Genomic DNA, 16,889 nt, shown 5'->3' with positions numbered 1-16,889 from the left:
AAACATCCTGACAGCTTGCAGGGTATGTATTGTGAAAAAGAGATTTAGTTTACTTTCCTGTGTTTAAATTAGATGGGTTTCAAATGGATACTCTTGCCCTAAAAGGTGTTTAGCACTGGTGCAATAGAATCTTAAAGGGACACAAAACCCAATGTGATTCAGATAGAACATATCATTTTAAACAATTTTTCAATTTACTTCTATGATCAAATTTGTTTTGTTCTTTTTGTATCCTTTTCTGAAAAGCATACCTAGGTAGGCTCAAGAGATGGGAGCTAGCTTCTAATTGGTGGCCGCATATATATATTTGTTGTCATTGTCTTAATGATGTGTTCAGCTAGCTCCCAGTAATGCTTTGCTTCTTCTCCAATAAAGGATACCAAGAGAACGAAGCAAAATTGCTAAAAGTAGTACATTGGAATGTTGTTTAAAATTGTATTCTCTATCTGAATCATGAAATAAAAATGTGGGGATTAATGCCCTTTTAAGTTTATACATTATAGGCACATTCAAATGCAAAAAATTACTTACATTCCGAAAATGACACTGCTAAGGGGTTAAATATCTAGGTAAAGTTCTATTTGGTTACTGCAAATATGAACAGTGATGGCGATTGGTGACTACGCACCACTGATGATTGGCGCACCACTGATGATTGGCACACCAACTGTGTTCTGCTTGGAAAAGGCAAGGCTTTGCCTTTGTTAGGGTTAAACACAGCTCAGTAATGCAAACATGATATGCTCCAAAAAAATCAGAGCATCATCTTGAGGGGTTTTGTTCTTTAACATTTAAAAAAAAAATGTAACAAATTCTCCAGATACAAAAACTGTTCTATATATGTCTAGGATAGCTGAATCTAGAATAAATAGTTAAAAACCGACAGTCTATTCCAGAATTGTTAGTGTTTAAAAAGATATTACCCATTCCCCAGTTTTGTATAACCAACACTGTTATATTAATACACTTTTTACCTCTGTGATTACCTTGTATCTAAGCCTCTGATTGCCCCCTTATTTCATTCTTTTGACAGACATTTTAGCCAATCAGAGTTTACTCATTAATAACTCCACAGGAGTGAGCACAATGTTATTTAGATTAACTGCCTGAACTAGCGCTGTCTAGCTGGGAAAAACTGTCAAAATGCACTAAGATAAGAGGTGGCGTGGCCTTCAAGGGCTTAGAAATTAGCATTTGAACCTACCTAGTTTTAGCTTTCAACAAAGAATACCAACAGAACAAGCAAATTTGATGATAAAAGTAAATTGGAAAGTTGGTTAAAATTGCAATCCCTATCTGAATAATGTAAGTTTAATTTTGACTAGACTGTCCCTTTAATACAATACATGACTATCGTTAGTTGACAGACAGTAGTTTTAGACCTTTGTTGGAGCCAGAGGGTTCAAAGTAAAAAAAAAACCTGTATATTGGGATTAGTGATGAACTTGTTAGAAGTGTCACTTGTAATTCTTTAAACTTAAAAGGACAGTAAACACTTTGTTATTATGAAATATTTCTGTTGTGTTGCTATAGAATAACATGAGCCAAGTCTAAACCTTTTTAAAACAAATTAACATCTTGTTTCCTGCAATAGTTTTTCAGTAGCCACTCCCCTTATTTGGAGTAGTCAATTTGGGCTTGATTCTGCAGAAGACCAGTCTAGCCGTGTTCATATTGTTAGCATAAAGTGCATTGTTCTGTAGTTGTTATCTGGGGAAGCCAGTTAGGGAAATAAATTATTTTAAAGTCCTGCAGTGCGAGTTTCCAGGTCTGAGACTTAGAAAATTCACGATGGTTAAAGCTAAATTTCATGAAAAGAGCGCAAAATAAAAGTTGTTTTACAGCACATAACTCAATATTTGGTCTTAAAATCTGTGTTTACTGTCCCTTTAAATAATCATATCGTGTCTTTTCAGGGAGGCGTGGACGTGCCTTACTCCACAAGCCTGGTAACGGAATATTTGCCATCTATAGTCATTACTCTGGCCAACTTTATCACACCGCTCATCTTTGAATTCATAGTACGTTATGAAGACTACTCCCCAGCTTTTGAGATCAAGCTTACACTGATACGGTACAGCTTTCCAGCCAGGTTTTATATATTTATATACATAGTGTATATCCACAATTAAACACTGTATTGCAAACATTCTGAATAAATATGTGTAAGCATTTAAAACTGTATTTTTGTTAGTACTGTTTTAAATATTTTGCTGTTTTAGGGAAGTCCAGGGACGCACACTTGAGTATGTTTGCTTAGTTTTTGTGCTGTTGCGAACAAGATCCAATTGTAAATTACCTTATTTAAACATCTACTGTGTAGTACGTAGTGTAATCTGGCTAATTCCAGAGTTTAAACAGACATTCTAGTATAATTTGAGCATTTTAAATTGGGGTATAAGTATTTTTCTTGTATATTTCTATAAGCCAAAATGTTTTTCTCAAGTACAGTTAAAGGGACACTAAACCCATTTTTTTGTTGTTTCATGATTCAGATAGAGCATGCAATTTTAAGCAACTTTCTATTTTACTCCTATTATCATTTTTTCTTTGTTCTCTTGCTATCTTTATTAAAAAAAAGCAGGTAATGTAAAGCTTAGGAGCAGGCCCATTTTAGGGGTTAAGCACTTTGGATAGCGCTTGCTTATTGGTAGCTACATTTGGCTAACCAATAAACAAGCATAACCCAGGTTTTGAACCAAAAATGGTCCGGTTCCCAAACTTTACATTCCTGCTTTTTAAATAAAGATGGAAAAAGAACGAAGAAAAATTGATACTAGGAGTAAATTAGAAAGTTGCGTAATATTGCTGCTCTACCTGAATCATGAAATAAAAAAATTGGGTTTAGTATCCCTTTAAATATATGGTAACTTACAAAAGCCATTTCAGCATTCAGTGGCAATCAATGCTGTAAAAATGTGAAAAGGGGTAATTACTACTCATGTGCATGAAAAATATGGGTGAGAGATATTTCACATGTATGAGTAAAAGACACAGATTAGGCATAAATAACAGAGAAAAATATTCACAATATAAGCATGCCCATGATGTGTAGATGATTTCTGAGATGTGCACAAGTGCTATTTAATATTTGATTGGCCTTAAAGGGACTTGAAACCCAATTTTTTTTCTTTCATGATTCAAATAGAGAACACAATTTAAAACAAGTTTCCAATTTATTTCTGTTATCAAATTTGCCTCGTTCTGATGTTCTTCTTTGTTGAAGAGATATCTAGATTGGTAGCATGAGCATGTCTGGAGCATACATGACAGGAATTAGTGCTGCCGTCTAGTGCTCTTGCTAAGGTATAACATTGTTATAAAACTGCTGCCATCTAGTGCTCTTGCTAATGTATAACATTGTTATAAAACTGCTGCCATCTAGTGCTCTTGCTAATGTATAACATTGTTATAAAACTGCTGCCATCTAGTGCTCTTGTTAATGTATAACATTGTTATAAAACTGCTGCCATCTAGTGCTCTTGCTAATGTATAACATTGTTATAAAACTGCTGCCATCTAGTGCTCTTGCTAATGTATAACATTGTTATAAAACTGCTGCCATCTAGTGCTCTTGCTAATGTATAACATTGTTATAAAACTGCTGCCATCTAGTGCTCTTGCTAATGTATAACATTGTTATAAAACTGCTGCCATCTAGTGCTCTTGCTAATGTATAACATTGTTATAAAACCGCTGCCATCTAGTGCTCTTGTTAATGTATAACATTGTTATAAAACTGCTGCCATCTAGTGCTCTTGCTAATGTATAACATTGTTATCAAACTGCTGCCATCTAGTGCTCTTGCTAATGTATAACATTGTTATAAACTGCTGCCATCTAGTGCTCTTGCTAATGTATAACATTATTATAAAACTGCTGCCATCTAGTGCTCTTGCTAATGCATAACATTGTTATAAAACTGCTGCCATCTAGTGCTCTTGCTAATGTATAACATTGTTATAAAACTGCTGCCATCTAGTGCTCTTGCTAAGGTATAACATTGTTGCAAAACTGCTGCCATATATTGCTGCAGACACATGCACACTCCTTAATTTACCTTCCTGCTTTTTCAAAAAGGATAACAAGAAAACGGACAATTTGATAATATAAATAAATTGGAAAGTTGTTTAAAATTGTATGCTCTGTCTGAATCATTGTCTGTATCATGAATCATGTCCCTTTAAAGGGACATTAAACAGTAAATACATTTTATAAGCAAAGTATTGAGGTTATTCACCGCCTCCCTTTAGTCATCGGTGCCACCATGTTGAAATCTAGCTTTCACTACATTCCAGTGCTGACGTGTTTGCACATGTGCAGCAACTCTCCTTCAGATACCTACAGTGTAAACTAAGTTCTACCATGACAGGACACATAATTGGAGGGAAGTGCATGAAATGTATTTATTGTTCAGTGTCCCTTTAAGTACAATTTATTGTGTGCCACAATCTGCTGCTGCATCTTGGGGAAAAAGGCAGAAATGGGTTGAAATTTCATATTAAACTAAGTATTTGGTTCACTACTGAAGATTGCCACTTGTCCACCACTGAAGATTGCCACTAAATGCTTCTTTAAATGCGTGGATGGTTCATGGTGTTTGTAAAATACTGGCTGGAAAGTTTGTGGCAATAAGGATATAAAACCACAGGGAGTTTTCCACTTGAGATATAATAGTGAACATAGTAAGGATGAATTTCCTTTTTTTTCCCAAGAGCTGTATTTATTAGAAGAAGATATTGGTTTTAATATAGCCTTTTTTTCCATTTATGATTTACGTCAGTGTTTTGTGATATTCTTTTATCTCAAATTTTAGTGCCAGTAGCCATGATTTTGGCATTTCTGGAGAAGCCCCACAAAGCAAGCCCAGAGAGGCCTGACGTCTAAGCCCTTTCCTCTTTACCTCTCCTTTTATGAGTGAGGATGAGATTTATTTATTTATTTGAAGGAAACATTTCAGGAATGTGGACAATCCTAGTTTCACAGAGATACAAATAGATTTCGAGTACTGGAAAGAGTTGCTTAACTGGGAATGCACGGCACACCATTGCCTGCCCTGTGGGATGATACCCACCCAGGGTGCCGCTTCCTTTACCCCAGAATGTGCCTTTCAAAGAAGATAAATTTTCTGCAGTATATCAGTCTGACCCTAACCATAAGGACAGTCCAGCCCCTAAATACCAGGCAATTCTCTTCTGAATATAGGATTTTACCGCTAACCCCAGATGTACGTTTCGGACTATTTGGCTCTTGTCGGTGGATGTGTGGCTATATCCCTCTAGGCACATTGAGCAGGAAGTCCACTTCTTGTTACCCCATCACCCTTATGGAGACCAAGTCTAGAAGGCTGATTAGCACATTTAGAGTACTGTAGAGAGGTGCTCAACTGGGAATGGGCAGCAAACAATATATTTATTAGGCCTCCTCCAATGTTTTTTTCTTTCTCAAGCTGCTTTAGATCAGGTAGAAGAGAGGCCATTTTGGGCTTTAGAGGATTGTCTGTCCTGTTCTCAGTTAAAGCCAGGTACAGGGATTTTGTTACAACCATTTCAATGGCCAAATTAAGAACATTTTGGCCATTGTTAGTTTTAAAGAGACACTAAAGTCAAAATGAAACTTTCTTGACTCAGAGCAAACAGTTTTAAGAGACTTTCTTATTTACTTTCATTATTAAGTTGTGCACAGTCTATTTGAATGCACACTTTCTGATGCATTTGTGTAGGGCCCTAGAACTGGTTCTGTTTAAACTCCATCTAGAACTGAAGGCTGCTTACCTTCCTGTTCCAATACATCCAAATCAATTCTAATCTCCTTTCTTTGCTGTGGGAAATTTTAATTTCCAGTATGTGGCCTTTACATTTACTTTGGCAATTGTTTTAGTCATTTTTATTATGGTTCTAGCAGCTCCCCTCGCATAGATCAGGTCACAGGTGTTTGTGTTTCCTTATCTAGATGATTTCCTTGACAAAACCTTATCAGCAGTGTTGGAGACTGATCAATCTTTCAAAACCATTAAACTGGGTTAATTTACTATTCTGGGCCAGTGGAACAACAATTTCCTAGATTTATCTCAGAGAATTTGTCACTCTCTAATTAGGTGAGTCTCCCTAAGATTGAAGTTGACAAGGCACAGGTACTTCAAAGGCAGGGAATTGACTAGACGGTCATCTGTGCTAATCTTGTTAGTTGAGTAGATGTTTTGGATAATAGACATTTCTGTCTCTAAAGACATGGGGACCTCTTTTTTTGTATCAGTCATATTCATATCCAGCTTCATAACATGACACCGCTGGTATATATCAACTATAAAGGGGTGTTCGTTACAGGTACTGTTCAGCTTTGGTACTTGCCCATCATTACTAATATGGTTACACCGCATTGTCAGAAAAATACATTTATACTTTGATAAGTCACTCTCAAAGTAGAATCATATGAAGACCCACACTGTATGGCACACAATATATTGACTTTCATCTATACCTGTCAGAGTTCTTTCTCAGTCATATCTCTTTCTCCTTTATCTCTCCAAATAGGCTCTTGCTTGGCTGTGTGTGAGCTGAGTCACGCAGAAAGGCTAGGGGTGTATATATAGGAACTCCTCCCCTCAGAATTCTGTCTGGTGTTTCTACTTACTTCAGTGGTCAGTCCATCTACCTACAATTACCAAAATGGTTCTACTTTAGAGCGAAGTTTAAAAAAAATTTGTACTTTATAAATCTGGTTTTGGATTTTTAATGCACATTGGAATTTTGCTTTATTGTGCTTGTTGCATCACATGTAATAAAGTTATACAAACGATTAAACTGAAACTCTTACTTTCTCCTGCAGGTGCGTGTTTGTCCGGCTGGCAAGCATTGTAGTGCTGTTAATTTCTCTTTGGACACAGATCACTAGCTGTGGATCACAGGCCTGCACTTTATGTGGATACAACCATAAATTATACCCTGTAAGATAATTTATTCTACATTCAGACATCTACTTTATGTTAAATACATTGAAATAATTGCTTAATAATAACAGTAATTTATATATACCAATAAATAGAAGTAAATACTTAATAATATCAGTGATTGACTTGTTTAAAGTACAATAAAGTTACACATTTACAATTTTTGTTTCTTACCAGAAGTGGCTTTAGAGCTAGTAAGACGTTATAAAAAAGTGTGTTGGTGAAAAGGAAAAACACGTCTTCACTTAGAGCCTCTAGAATGAATGGCTGAAGAATACAAACTTTACTTCTTATGCTGCAGCATGTGTGTTCAAGCATGTTTTTACTCTTCTCCAGCTTCACAATTGTGGCTTTTTATTTTGCTTTAAACCCAATGCAAAACAAAGGAGAAAAGAAAGCTAGGATGTTGTTCCCCTAATACACAGGGATACAGCAAAGCACTATTAAAGATAATTTATAATGAAGTTAAAGGACATAGCTAAATCTTTTTGTTCTGTTCGAGAATACTTGATAGCTCTGTTAAATAATTTTATGCCATTATTTTATTTCTCTTAGTCTCAATCTTTAATATCACTTATCCTGTCCATTGTGAACTCCAACCTACAGAATATGGTGGTTTTAGGTTCCCTTTCTGCGCCTGTACAGCTGGGTATGTCCCACTCATCAGAATTCGACCAATCAAGCCTTAAAACACTAAATCCACCATTAATATTGTTAAAGTTAAAGTTAAACACTATTGAAATGACCATTCTCAGGAGGTATTGGAATCTTCAAACTCTACTTTAGAATCCTTCGTATCCATAAGGAATTCATCAGATCGCCCTACAGATTATATAGATTGTCCTTAAACCTGACCACATAAGGAGATTACTTAAGGCCATTCACCTAAACTTAGAGCAAACTAAGGTTCAGGATCACATCACCATTAATATAGTCTTTCAAGCTATTCCTCTAAATAAGATGTTAAGGATAAGCTTATTCTCTTCCAGCCTGCCAATTTATATATCATCAGGATCCTCAGTATATGATCAATCTTGGCAAGTTTCATAGTTTAAAATCCTTGTCAGGGCCTTTAAGTTGTATCAGCTTACCTTACCCTCTCTGGGCAGAAGAATGGTGTTTGGTTTAAGTCTCCATCTCTGCATATCCATGTGTTTTACTGTATCCTAATGACTAAGTTTATCTTCTTCACTTTCAGCCAGCAACATTTTTAGCTTGTGGCCCTTCCATTGCAGTTACTGGGGATCCCAGTATCACCTTACCTGGTCAACATTTTCTTCTAAGGCCTCATTCTTGTGGCTGACACACACATAAATGACATGCTGCAGGATTTTTCATTTCATGGATGCATAATCATTCTTCTAAACACAATTATTTTGCTCTACTAGGATTTGTACAATGCACACTTGGTGGCCTTTGTAGATAGAACTTTTACCTGGCCTACATGTTCCCTTTTTTTTACCATAGTACCAAGACTCCTGCAAAAGGGAAAGGAGAATGACCAGTACTCAATTCCAGTTGCCCCATTATGGCCTTAACTGCCTTGGTTTACAGATCTCACCACAATCTCCTAGAGATTCATTTCGTTTCTCCGTGCTTTAAGATCTCTTATCTGTAGTTCCTGTGATTTATCTTTGCTTCTCTAACTTCACTTTGGCAGTCAGATTTTTGGACCTCTAGATGTATCAGACTTAAGGCTCTCAATTACTCCTTGAGGAGTGCAGCCAGGCAAATCCCTTTCATGAATTTAGCTTAGCACTAATATAAATATTTTTTTCCCTTTTATCTTTAGTCTTGTTCTGGACAACCTCACTTAGCTACTGATTTGGCTTTATTCTTTCTACTACACTTTATTCCCCACTGAGAGTCTCAATTTCAACTTCAATATTGTTTTTACTTTTTTACCTCCCTTCTGTATGCCCAGGCTTCACACCTTCCTCTTATTCCTTATCTTGAGGACACTCTTTATGGTCACCCTACATTACACAGATACATTTCTTCTTTTTTTCCTCATCTTTACACAAAATGAGGTAGGTCTAGTTTAGCAGGAGGCCTCCCCTAAGCAGTTGCGTCAAGCAGACACTTGGATCTCTACATACCGTTGTTTCCACTATTTATCAGTGTTGCCTCTGCTGATCTGCTTTGTCTGGGAGTAAGGCCAAGTGATACAGGTGTACTAGGATAGTGTTGGGACAGTCCGGGGCAGAGGGTAGTGGTCTAGGATTTGCTTTGCATGTCTCTGAGTTACGATTTGATCAGGTCCAGGTTCCTCTGGAAAATCTGGGAAATAAGGAGGCACAGAAAGAGACTTCCCAAAATGGCACAATAATACACTGGGACAACTCATACACAATGCTGAATAAAGTTTCTTGAAACTCTCAAAGATTTGGTTTAAAGGGACATAAAACCCCACATTTTTCATTCATAATTCAGATAGAACATACCATTTTTAACAATTTTCCAATTTACTTCTATTATCATATTATCTTGTTTTCTTGTTGTTGTTTTTTTTTTTGTTGAAAAGCAGGAAGTAAGTTCAGGAGCGTGCACTATATGGCAGCAGTTTTGCAATAATGTTATACATTAGCAGGAGCACTAGATGGCAGCACTATTTCCTGTCATGCAGTGCTCCACACGTGCACACTATTTAGAGATCTCTTCAACAAAGAATACCATGATAATGAAGCAAATTCAATAATAGAAGTAAATAAAAATTGTAATGTACTGTATATGTCTCTGATCATGGAGCCAGTGTATATAAATAAAATCTTAATGACTTCGGACTTTCTTGATTCAGATAGAGGTAAAAAAATGGTAAGAGTGTGTCCCTTTAATCCCACATTGTAATTAATGTGAAAAATTCTAGGTTTCTAAAAATGTTGGTCTCGAAAAGTGTATTTAAAGACAGATTTGTTTGAAAAGTACAAAAATAAGTGCATTTGAGATGATACCATATTGGATCATTTATACTTTTGTTTTTACAGTGTTGGGAATCTCGAGTTGGACAGGAAATGTATAAGTTGATGATTTTTGACTTCTTGATCATTTCAGCAGTAACCCTATTTGTGGAATTTCCTAGAAAGTAAGTCTGCTACATTTATTATTCTGCTGAGGGCTATAACTATTGTGTTTATTAACGAGCGTGATAAGTTATTACTTTTCCATGAATTAAAGGTACATTAAGCACTAAGGGCTAGAATACAAGAGGAGCACAAAATATCTCTTCCGCAAAAGCAATAATTGTGCTCAACTTAGTAAAACCAGCGCACGGAAATGTGCGCTGGTATTTCAAGTGAGGTGCAATGTGAACGTGACCTCGTGTTCGCATTGCACGGAAGCATTGCGCTCACGAGATCGCACTTCCATAGGCTCCAAGTGAGCCTCATTCTCTTGCCGTGAAACATGGCATGAGAACTAGCGCAGCAAAGGAGGTAAGTCACGCAGCGATGGCCAGCAATTTTGAATATATATTTGTCTTAATATGTGTACATACACAAATGAACACATAAATATTTATGTTTATAAGCATATGGAACAAAGAGAGACTTCCACGGTTTCCTATAAAAACAGAATTTTATTCTTCAAATCTTTAAAAACTAATGAGATGGCAACAACTTGCACATATAAGTAGCGGTGTGGCACTGATGGCTTACGCGTTTCGGCAGTGCGCCGTATTCATAGCCTGGTGACGTCAGGTGTTTGCGGATGTTCCACGAGGACGCTGGGCCACGCCGGTGAAGAGAGGAGGGCACTTGGAGAGGTAGTATCATATACCCGCGCACCATCAGCCTCACGGAAGTCCGGTAAGAGTGGCCTTTGAGCTAGTGGGCAATAAGACTATTGCGGTACTATCCGACTGAGCACTGAGTGATAACATTGACTGTACATTAAACAGAAATTGTACCCTCTACCCTTTGGCTTGATGTTCCCTATATACTATGAACATTGTTAGAAGGTTATGACTACAGTACTTAGGATCCAAAGTTTTTGTGTGAAAGAGTGTTTATAAGCATATACATATATATTTATATGCAACACACAGTCCCTATAGACTGCAATGTAAATGCACTTTTCAGTATCGTTTTTTTGCTAACACCCCACACCTGCCAATTTTAGCCCCTTATAACTGCTTTAAAAAAATAAAGATGCTACTATTTTTATTTTTTAATAAAGATTACTACACTGAATTTAGTGGTAATTAGGGGACATTTGGAAAATTATCAAGAGGTCTGACCTATTGTAATGGCTGGTCATTTATCAGCGCCCACAAACAGAAAAATTTGCCCGTTGGCGGGCACGCAAGAAATTAGCGATCCACTTGTAATGTAGCCCTTAATACATTTCATATACAGTACCTCCCTCTAATTATGTGTGTAACCTTTTTTGGAACATGGTTTGCACTGCAGGTTACTGAACATGTACAAATACATCAGCACTGGTCCTAACATGGCGAGACCCATGAATACAGGAAGGTGGGGAATAACCACAATACTGTGTTTATAAAATGTATTTAGTGCTTAATGCCCCTTTAAAGCTGCTGCTTCTGCTTCTTTAGAAAGTGACCAGTGCCATTAAGATTTTTGTAAAATGTTAGTAGGGTGTTAAACACTGAGATTCTCTAAGCCAGAACATATTGAACATTACAAAACTATTTTTTTCCACACAAATGGCTGCCCTAAATGCTGTTCAAGAGACATTAAACACTTTGAGATGGTAATATAAAATTATAAATTGTATAAATAAAAAAACTTTTGCAATATACTTTATTTTGTCCCCCTTTCCTGTAATTCCTTTCTGAAATTGTGAGCTTTTCAGTTCCTGTTAGAAATGGAAGTGCAGAACACTGTTTTATTCCACACAGCCATTGGCTGCACACTCTAGTGACCTATTTATAACTGTTTCTAATTGGCCACAGCAGAGAAGGTAACCTAAGTTACAACATGGCAGCTCCCATTGTTTCATAGACATTAAAACGTTATACTTATTTCTTTCATGTAATTAGCAAGAGTCCATGAGCTAGTGACGTATGGGATATACATTCCTACCAGGAGGGGCAAAGTTTCCCAAACCTCAAAATGCCTATAAATACACCCCTCACCACACCCACAAATCAGTTTTACAAACTTTGCCTCCTATGGAGGTGGTGAAGTAAGTTTGTGCTAGATTCTACGTTGATATGCGCTCCGCAGCAGGTTGGAGCCCGGTTTTCCTCTCAGCGTGCAGTGAATGTCAGAGGGATGTGAGGAGAGTATTGCCTATTTGAATTCAATGATCTCCTTCTACGGGGTCTATTTCATAGGTTCTCTGTTATCGGTCATAGAGATTCATCTCTTACCTCCCTTTTCAGATCGACGATATACTCTTATATATATATATACCATTACCTCTGCTGATTTTCGTTTCAGTACTGGTTTGGCTTTCTACAACATGTAGATGAGTGTCCTGGGGTAAGTAAGTCTTATTTTCTGTGACACTCTAAGCTATGGTTGGGCACTTTTTTATAAAGTTCTAAATATATGTATTCAAAAATTTATTTGCCTTGACTCAGGATGTTCAACATTCCTTATTTCAGACAGTCAGTTTCATATTTGGGATAATGCATATGAATAAATCAATTTTTTTCTTACCTTAAAATTTGACTTTTTCCCTGTGGGCTGTTAGGCTCGCGGGGGCTGAAAATGCTTCATTTTATTGCGTCATTCTTGGCACGGGCTTTTTTGGCGCAAATTTTTTTTTCTGTTTCCGGCGTCATATGTGTCGCCGGAAGTTGCATCATTTTTTACGTTCTTTAGCGCCAAAAGTGTCGGTGTTCCGGATGTGGCGTCATTTTTGGCCCCAAAAGCATTTAGGCGCCAAATAATGTGGGCGTCATTTTTGGCGCTAAAAAAATATGGGCGTCACTATTGTCTCCACATTATTTAAGTCTCATTATTTATTGCTTCTGGTTGCTAGAAGCTTGTTCACTGGCATTTGTTCCCATTCCTGAAACTGTCATTTAAGGAATTTGATCAATTTTGCTTTATATGTTGTTTTTTCTATTACATATTGCAAGATGTCCCACGTTGAAACTGAGTCAGAAGATACTTCTGGAAAATCGCTGCCTGGTGCTGGAGCTACCAAAGCTAAGTGTATCTGCTGTAAACTTATGGTATCTGTTCCTCCAGCTGTTGTTTGTACTGTTTGTCATGACAAACTTGTTAATGCAGATAATATTTCCTTTAGTACTGTTACATTACCTGTTGCTGTTCCGTCAACATCTAATACTCAGAGTGTTCCGGATAACATAAGAGATTTTGTTTCTAAATCCATTAAGGCTATGTCTGTTATTCCTCCTTCTAGTAAACGTAAAAAGTCTTTTAAAACTTCTAATTTTTCAGATGAATTTTTAAATGAACATCATCATTCTGATTCTGATAATGGTTCTTCTGGTTCAGAGGATTCTGTCTCAGAGGTTGATGCTGATAAATCTTCATATTTATTTAAAATGGAATTTATTCGTTCTTTACTTAAAGAAGTCCTAATTGCATTAGAAATTGAGGATTCTGGTCCTCTTGATACTAAATCTAAACGTTTAGACAAGGTCTTTAAATCTCCTGTAGTTATTCCAGAAGTTTTCCTGTCCCTGGTGCTATTTCTGAAGTAATTTCCAGGGAATGGGATAATTTGGGTAATTCATTTACTCCTTCTAAACGTTTTAAGCAATTCTATCCTGTGCCATCTGACAGATTAGAGTTTTGGGACAAAATCCCTAAGGTTGATGGGGCTGTCTCTACTCTTGCTAAGCGTACTACTATTCCTACGGCAGATGGTACTTCCTTTAAGGATCCTTTAGATAGGAAAATTGAATCCTTTCTAAGAAAAGCTTACTTGTGTTCAGGTAATCTTCTTAGACCTGCTATATCTTTAGCGGATGTTGCTGCAGCTTCAACTTTTTGGTTAGAAGCTTTAGCGCAACAAGTAACAGATCATAATTCTCATAGCATTATTATTCTTCTTCAACATGCTAATAATTTTATTTGTGATGCCATCTTTGATATCATTAGAGTTGATGTCAGGTATATGTCTCTAGCTATTTTAGCTAGAAGAACTTTATGGCTTAAAACTTGGAATGCTGATATGTCTTCTAAGTCTACTCTGCTTTCCCTTTCTTTCCAGGGTAATAAATTGTTTGGTTCTCAGTTGGATTCTATTATCTCAACTGTTACTGGAGGGAAAGGAACTTTTTTACCACAGGATATAAAATCCAAAGGTAAATTTAGGTCTAATAATCGTTTTCGTTCCTTTCGTCACAACAAGGAACAAAAGCCTGATCCTTCATCCTCAGGAGCGGTATCAGTTTGGAAACCATCTCCAGTCTGGAATAAATCCAAGCCTTTTAGAAAATCAAAGCCTGCTCCTAAGTCCACATGAAGGTGCGGCCCTCATTCCAGCTCAGCTGGTAGGGGGCAGATTACGTTTTTTCAAAGAAATTTGGATCAATTCCGTTCACAATCTTTGGATTCAGAACATTGTTTCAGAAGGGTACAGAATTGGCTTCAAGATAAGGCCTCCTGCAAAGAGATTTTTTCTTTCCCGTGTCCCAGTAAACCCAGCGAAGGCTCAAGCATTTCTGAAATGTGTTTCAGATCTAGAGTTGGCTGGAGTAATTATGCCAGTTCCAGTTCTGGAACAGGGACTGGGGTTTTATTCAAATCTCTTCATTCTACCAAAGAAGGAGAATTCCTTCAGACCAGTTCTGGATCTAAAAATATTGAATCGTTATGTAAGGATACCAACATTCAAAATGGTAACTATAAGGACTATCCTGCCTTTTGTTCAGCAAGGGCATTATATGTCTACAATAGATTTACAGGATGCATATCTGCATATTCCGATTCATCCAGATCACTATCAGTTTCTGAGATTCTCTTTCCTAGACAAGCATTACCAGTTTATGGCTCTGCCGTTTGGCCTAGCTACAGCTCCAAGAATTTTTACAAAGGTTCTCGGTGCCCTTCTGTCTGTAATAAGAGAACAGGGTATTGTGGTATTTCCTTATTTGGACGATATCTTGGTACTTGCTCAGTCTTCACATTTAGCAGAATCTCACACGAATCGACTTGTGTTGTTTCTTCAACATCATGGTTGGAGGATCAATTTACCAAAAAGTTCATTGATTCCTCAGACACAGGTAACCTTTTTAGGTTTCCAGATAGATTCAGTGTCCATGACTCTATCTTTGACAGACAAGAGACGTCTAAAATTGATATCAGCTTGTCGAAACCTTCAGTCTCAATCATTCCCTTCGGTAGCCTTATGCATGGATATTCTAGGTCTTATGACTGCTGTATCGGACGCGATCCCCTTTGCTCGTTTTCACATGCGACCTCTTCAGCTCTGTATGCTGAACCAGTGGTGCAGGGATTACACAAAGATATCTCAATTAATATCTTTAAAACCGATTGTACGACACTCTCTGACGTTGTGGACAGATCACCATCGTTTAGTTCAGGGGGCTTCTTTTGTTCTTCCGACCTGGACTGTAATTTCAACAGATGCAAGTCTTACAGGTTGGGGAGCTGTGTGGGGGTCTCTGACAGCACAAGGGGTTTGGGAATCTCAGGAGGTGAGATTACCGATCAATATTTTGGAACTCCGTGCAATTTTCAGAGCTCTTCAGTTTCGGCCTCTTCTAAAGAGAGAATCGTTCATTTGTTTTCAGACAGACAATGTCACAACTGTGGCATACATCAATCATCAAGGAGGGACTCACAGTCCTCTGGCTATGAAAGAAGTATCTCGAATTCTGGTATGGGCGGAATCCAGCTCCTGTCTAGTTTCTGCGGTTCATATCCCAGGTATAGACAATTGGGAAGCGGATTATCTCAGTCGCCAAACGTTACATCCGGGCGAATGGTCTCTTCACCCAGAGGTATTTCTTCAGATTGTTCAAAGGTGGGGACTTCCAGAAATAGATCTGATGGCCTCTCATCTAAACAAGAAACTTCCCAGGTATCTGTCCAGATCCAGGGATCCTCAAGCGGAAGCAGTGGATGCATTGTCACTTCCTTGGAAGTATCATCCTGCCTATATCTTTCCGCCTCTAGTTCTTCTTCCAAGAGTAATCTCCAAGATTCTGAAGGAATGCTCGCTTGTTCTGCTGGTAGCTCCAGCATGGCCTCACAGGTTTTGGTATGCGGATCTTGTCCGGATGGCCTCTTGCCAACCGTGGACTCTTCCGTTAAGGCCAGACCTTCTGTCGCAAGGTCCTTTTTTCCATCAGGATCTCAAATCCTTAAATTTAAAGGTATGGAGATTGAACGCTTGATTCTTAGTCAAAGAAGTTTCTCTGACTCTGTGATTAATACTATGTTACAGGCTCGTAAATCTGTATCTAGGGAGATATATTATAGAGTCTGGAAGACTTATATTTCTTGGTGTCTTTCTCATCATTTTTCCTGGCATTCTTTTAGAATTCCGAGAATATTACAGTTTCTTCAGGATGGTTTGGATAAAGGTTTGTCTGCAAGTTCCTTGAAAGGACAAATCTCTGCTCTTTCTGTTCTTTTTCACAGAAAGATTGCTAATCTTCCTGATATTCATTGTTTTGTACAAGCTTTGGTTCGTATAAAACCTGTCATTCAGTCAATTTCTCCTCCTTGGAGTTTGAATTTGGTTCTGGGGGCTCTTCAAGCTCCTCCGTTTGAACCTATGCATTCATTGGACATTAAATTACTTTCTTGGAAAGTTTTGTTCCTTTTGGCCATCTCTTCTGCCAGAAGAGTTTCTGAATTATCTGCTCTTTCTTGTCAGTCTCCTTTTCTGATTTTTCACCAGGATAAGGCGGTGTTGCGAACTTCTTTTAAATTTTTACCTAAGGTTGTGAATTCCAACAACATTAGTAGAGAAATTGTGGTTCCTTCATTATGTCCTAATCCTAAAAATTCTAAGGAGAAATCAT

The 16,889-nt window shown here is 37.5% G+C and overlaps 1 protein-coding gene across 2 annotated transcripts in view; it reads left to right on the top strand.

Annotated features, from left to right (window-relative positions):
- TMC7 (transmembrane channel like 7) overlaps nt 1-16,889 on the top strand; it is a 184,928-nt gene that overhangs the window by 108,493 nt on the left and 59,546 nt on the right. For both annotated transcript variants that reach the window (XM_053694931.1, XM_053694930.1), the window contains 3 exons: nt 1,917-2,074; nt 6,829-6,946; nt 9,934-10,031. In XM_053694931.1, the coding sequence (XP_053550906.1) occupies nt 1,917-2,074; nt 6,829-6,946; nt 9,934-10,031 (374 nt within the window). The remainder of the gene's footprint in view (nt 1-1,916; nt 2,075-6,828; nt 6,947-9,933; nt 10,032-16,889) is intronic.

Source organism: Bombina bombina, chromosome 11, assembly GCF_027579735.1.
Source record: "Bombina bombina isolate aBomBom1 chromosome 11, aBomBom1.pri, whole genome shotgun sequence".
In the NCBI taxonomy this organism is placed as follows: Eukaryota; Metazoa; Chordata; class Amphibia; order Anura; family Bombinatoridae; genus Bombina; species Bombina bombina.
Note: the sequence above shows the minus strand (reverse complement) of the source record. Positions and strands in the feature narration are given on the sequence as shown.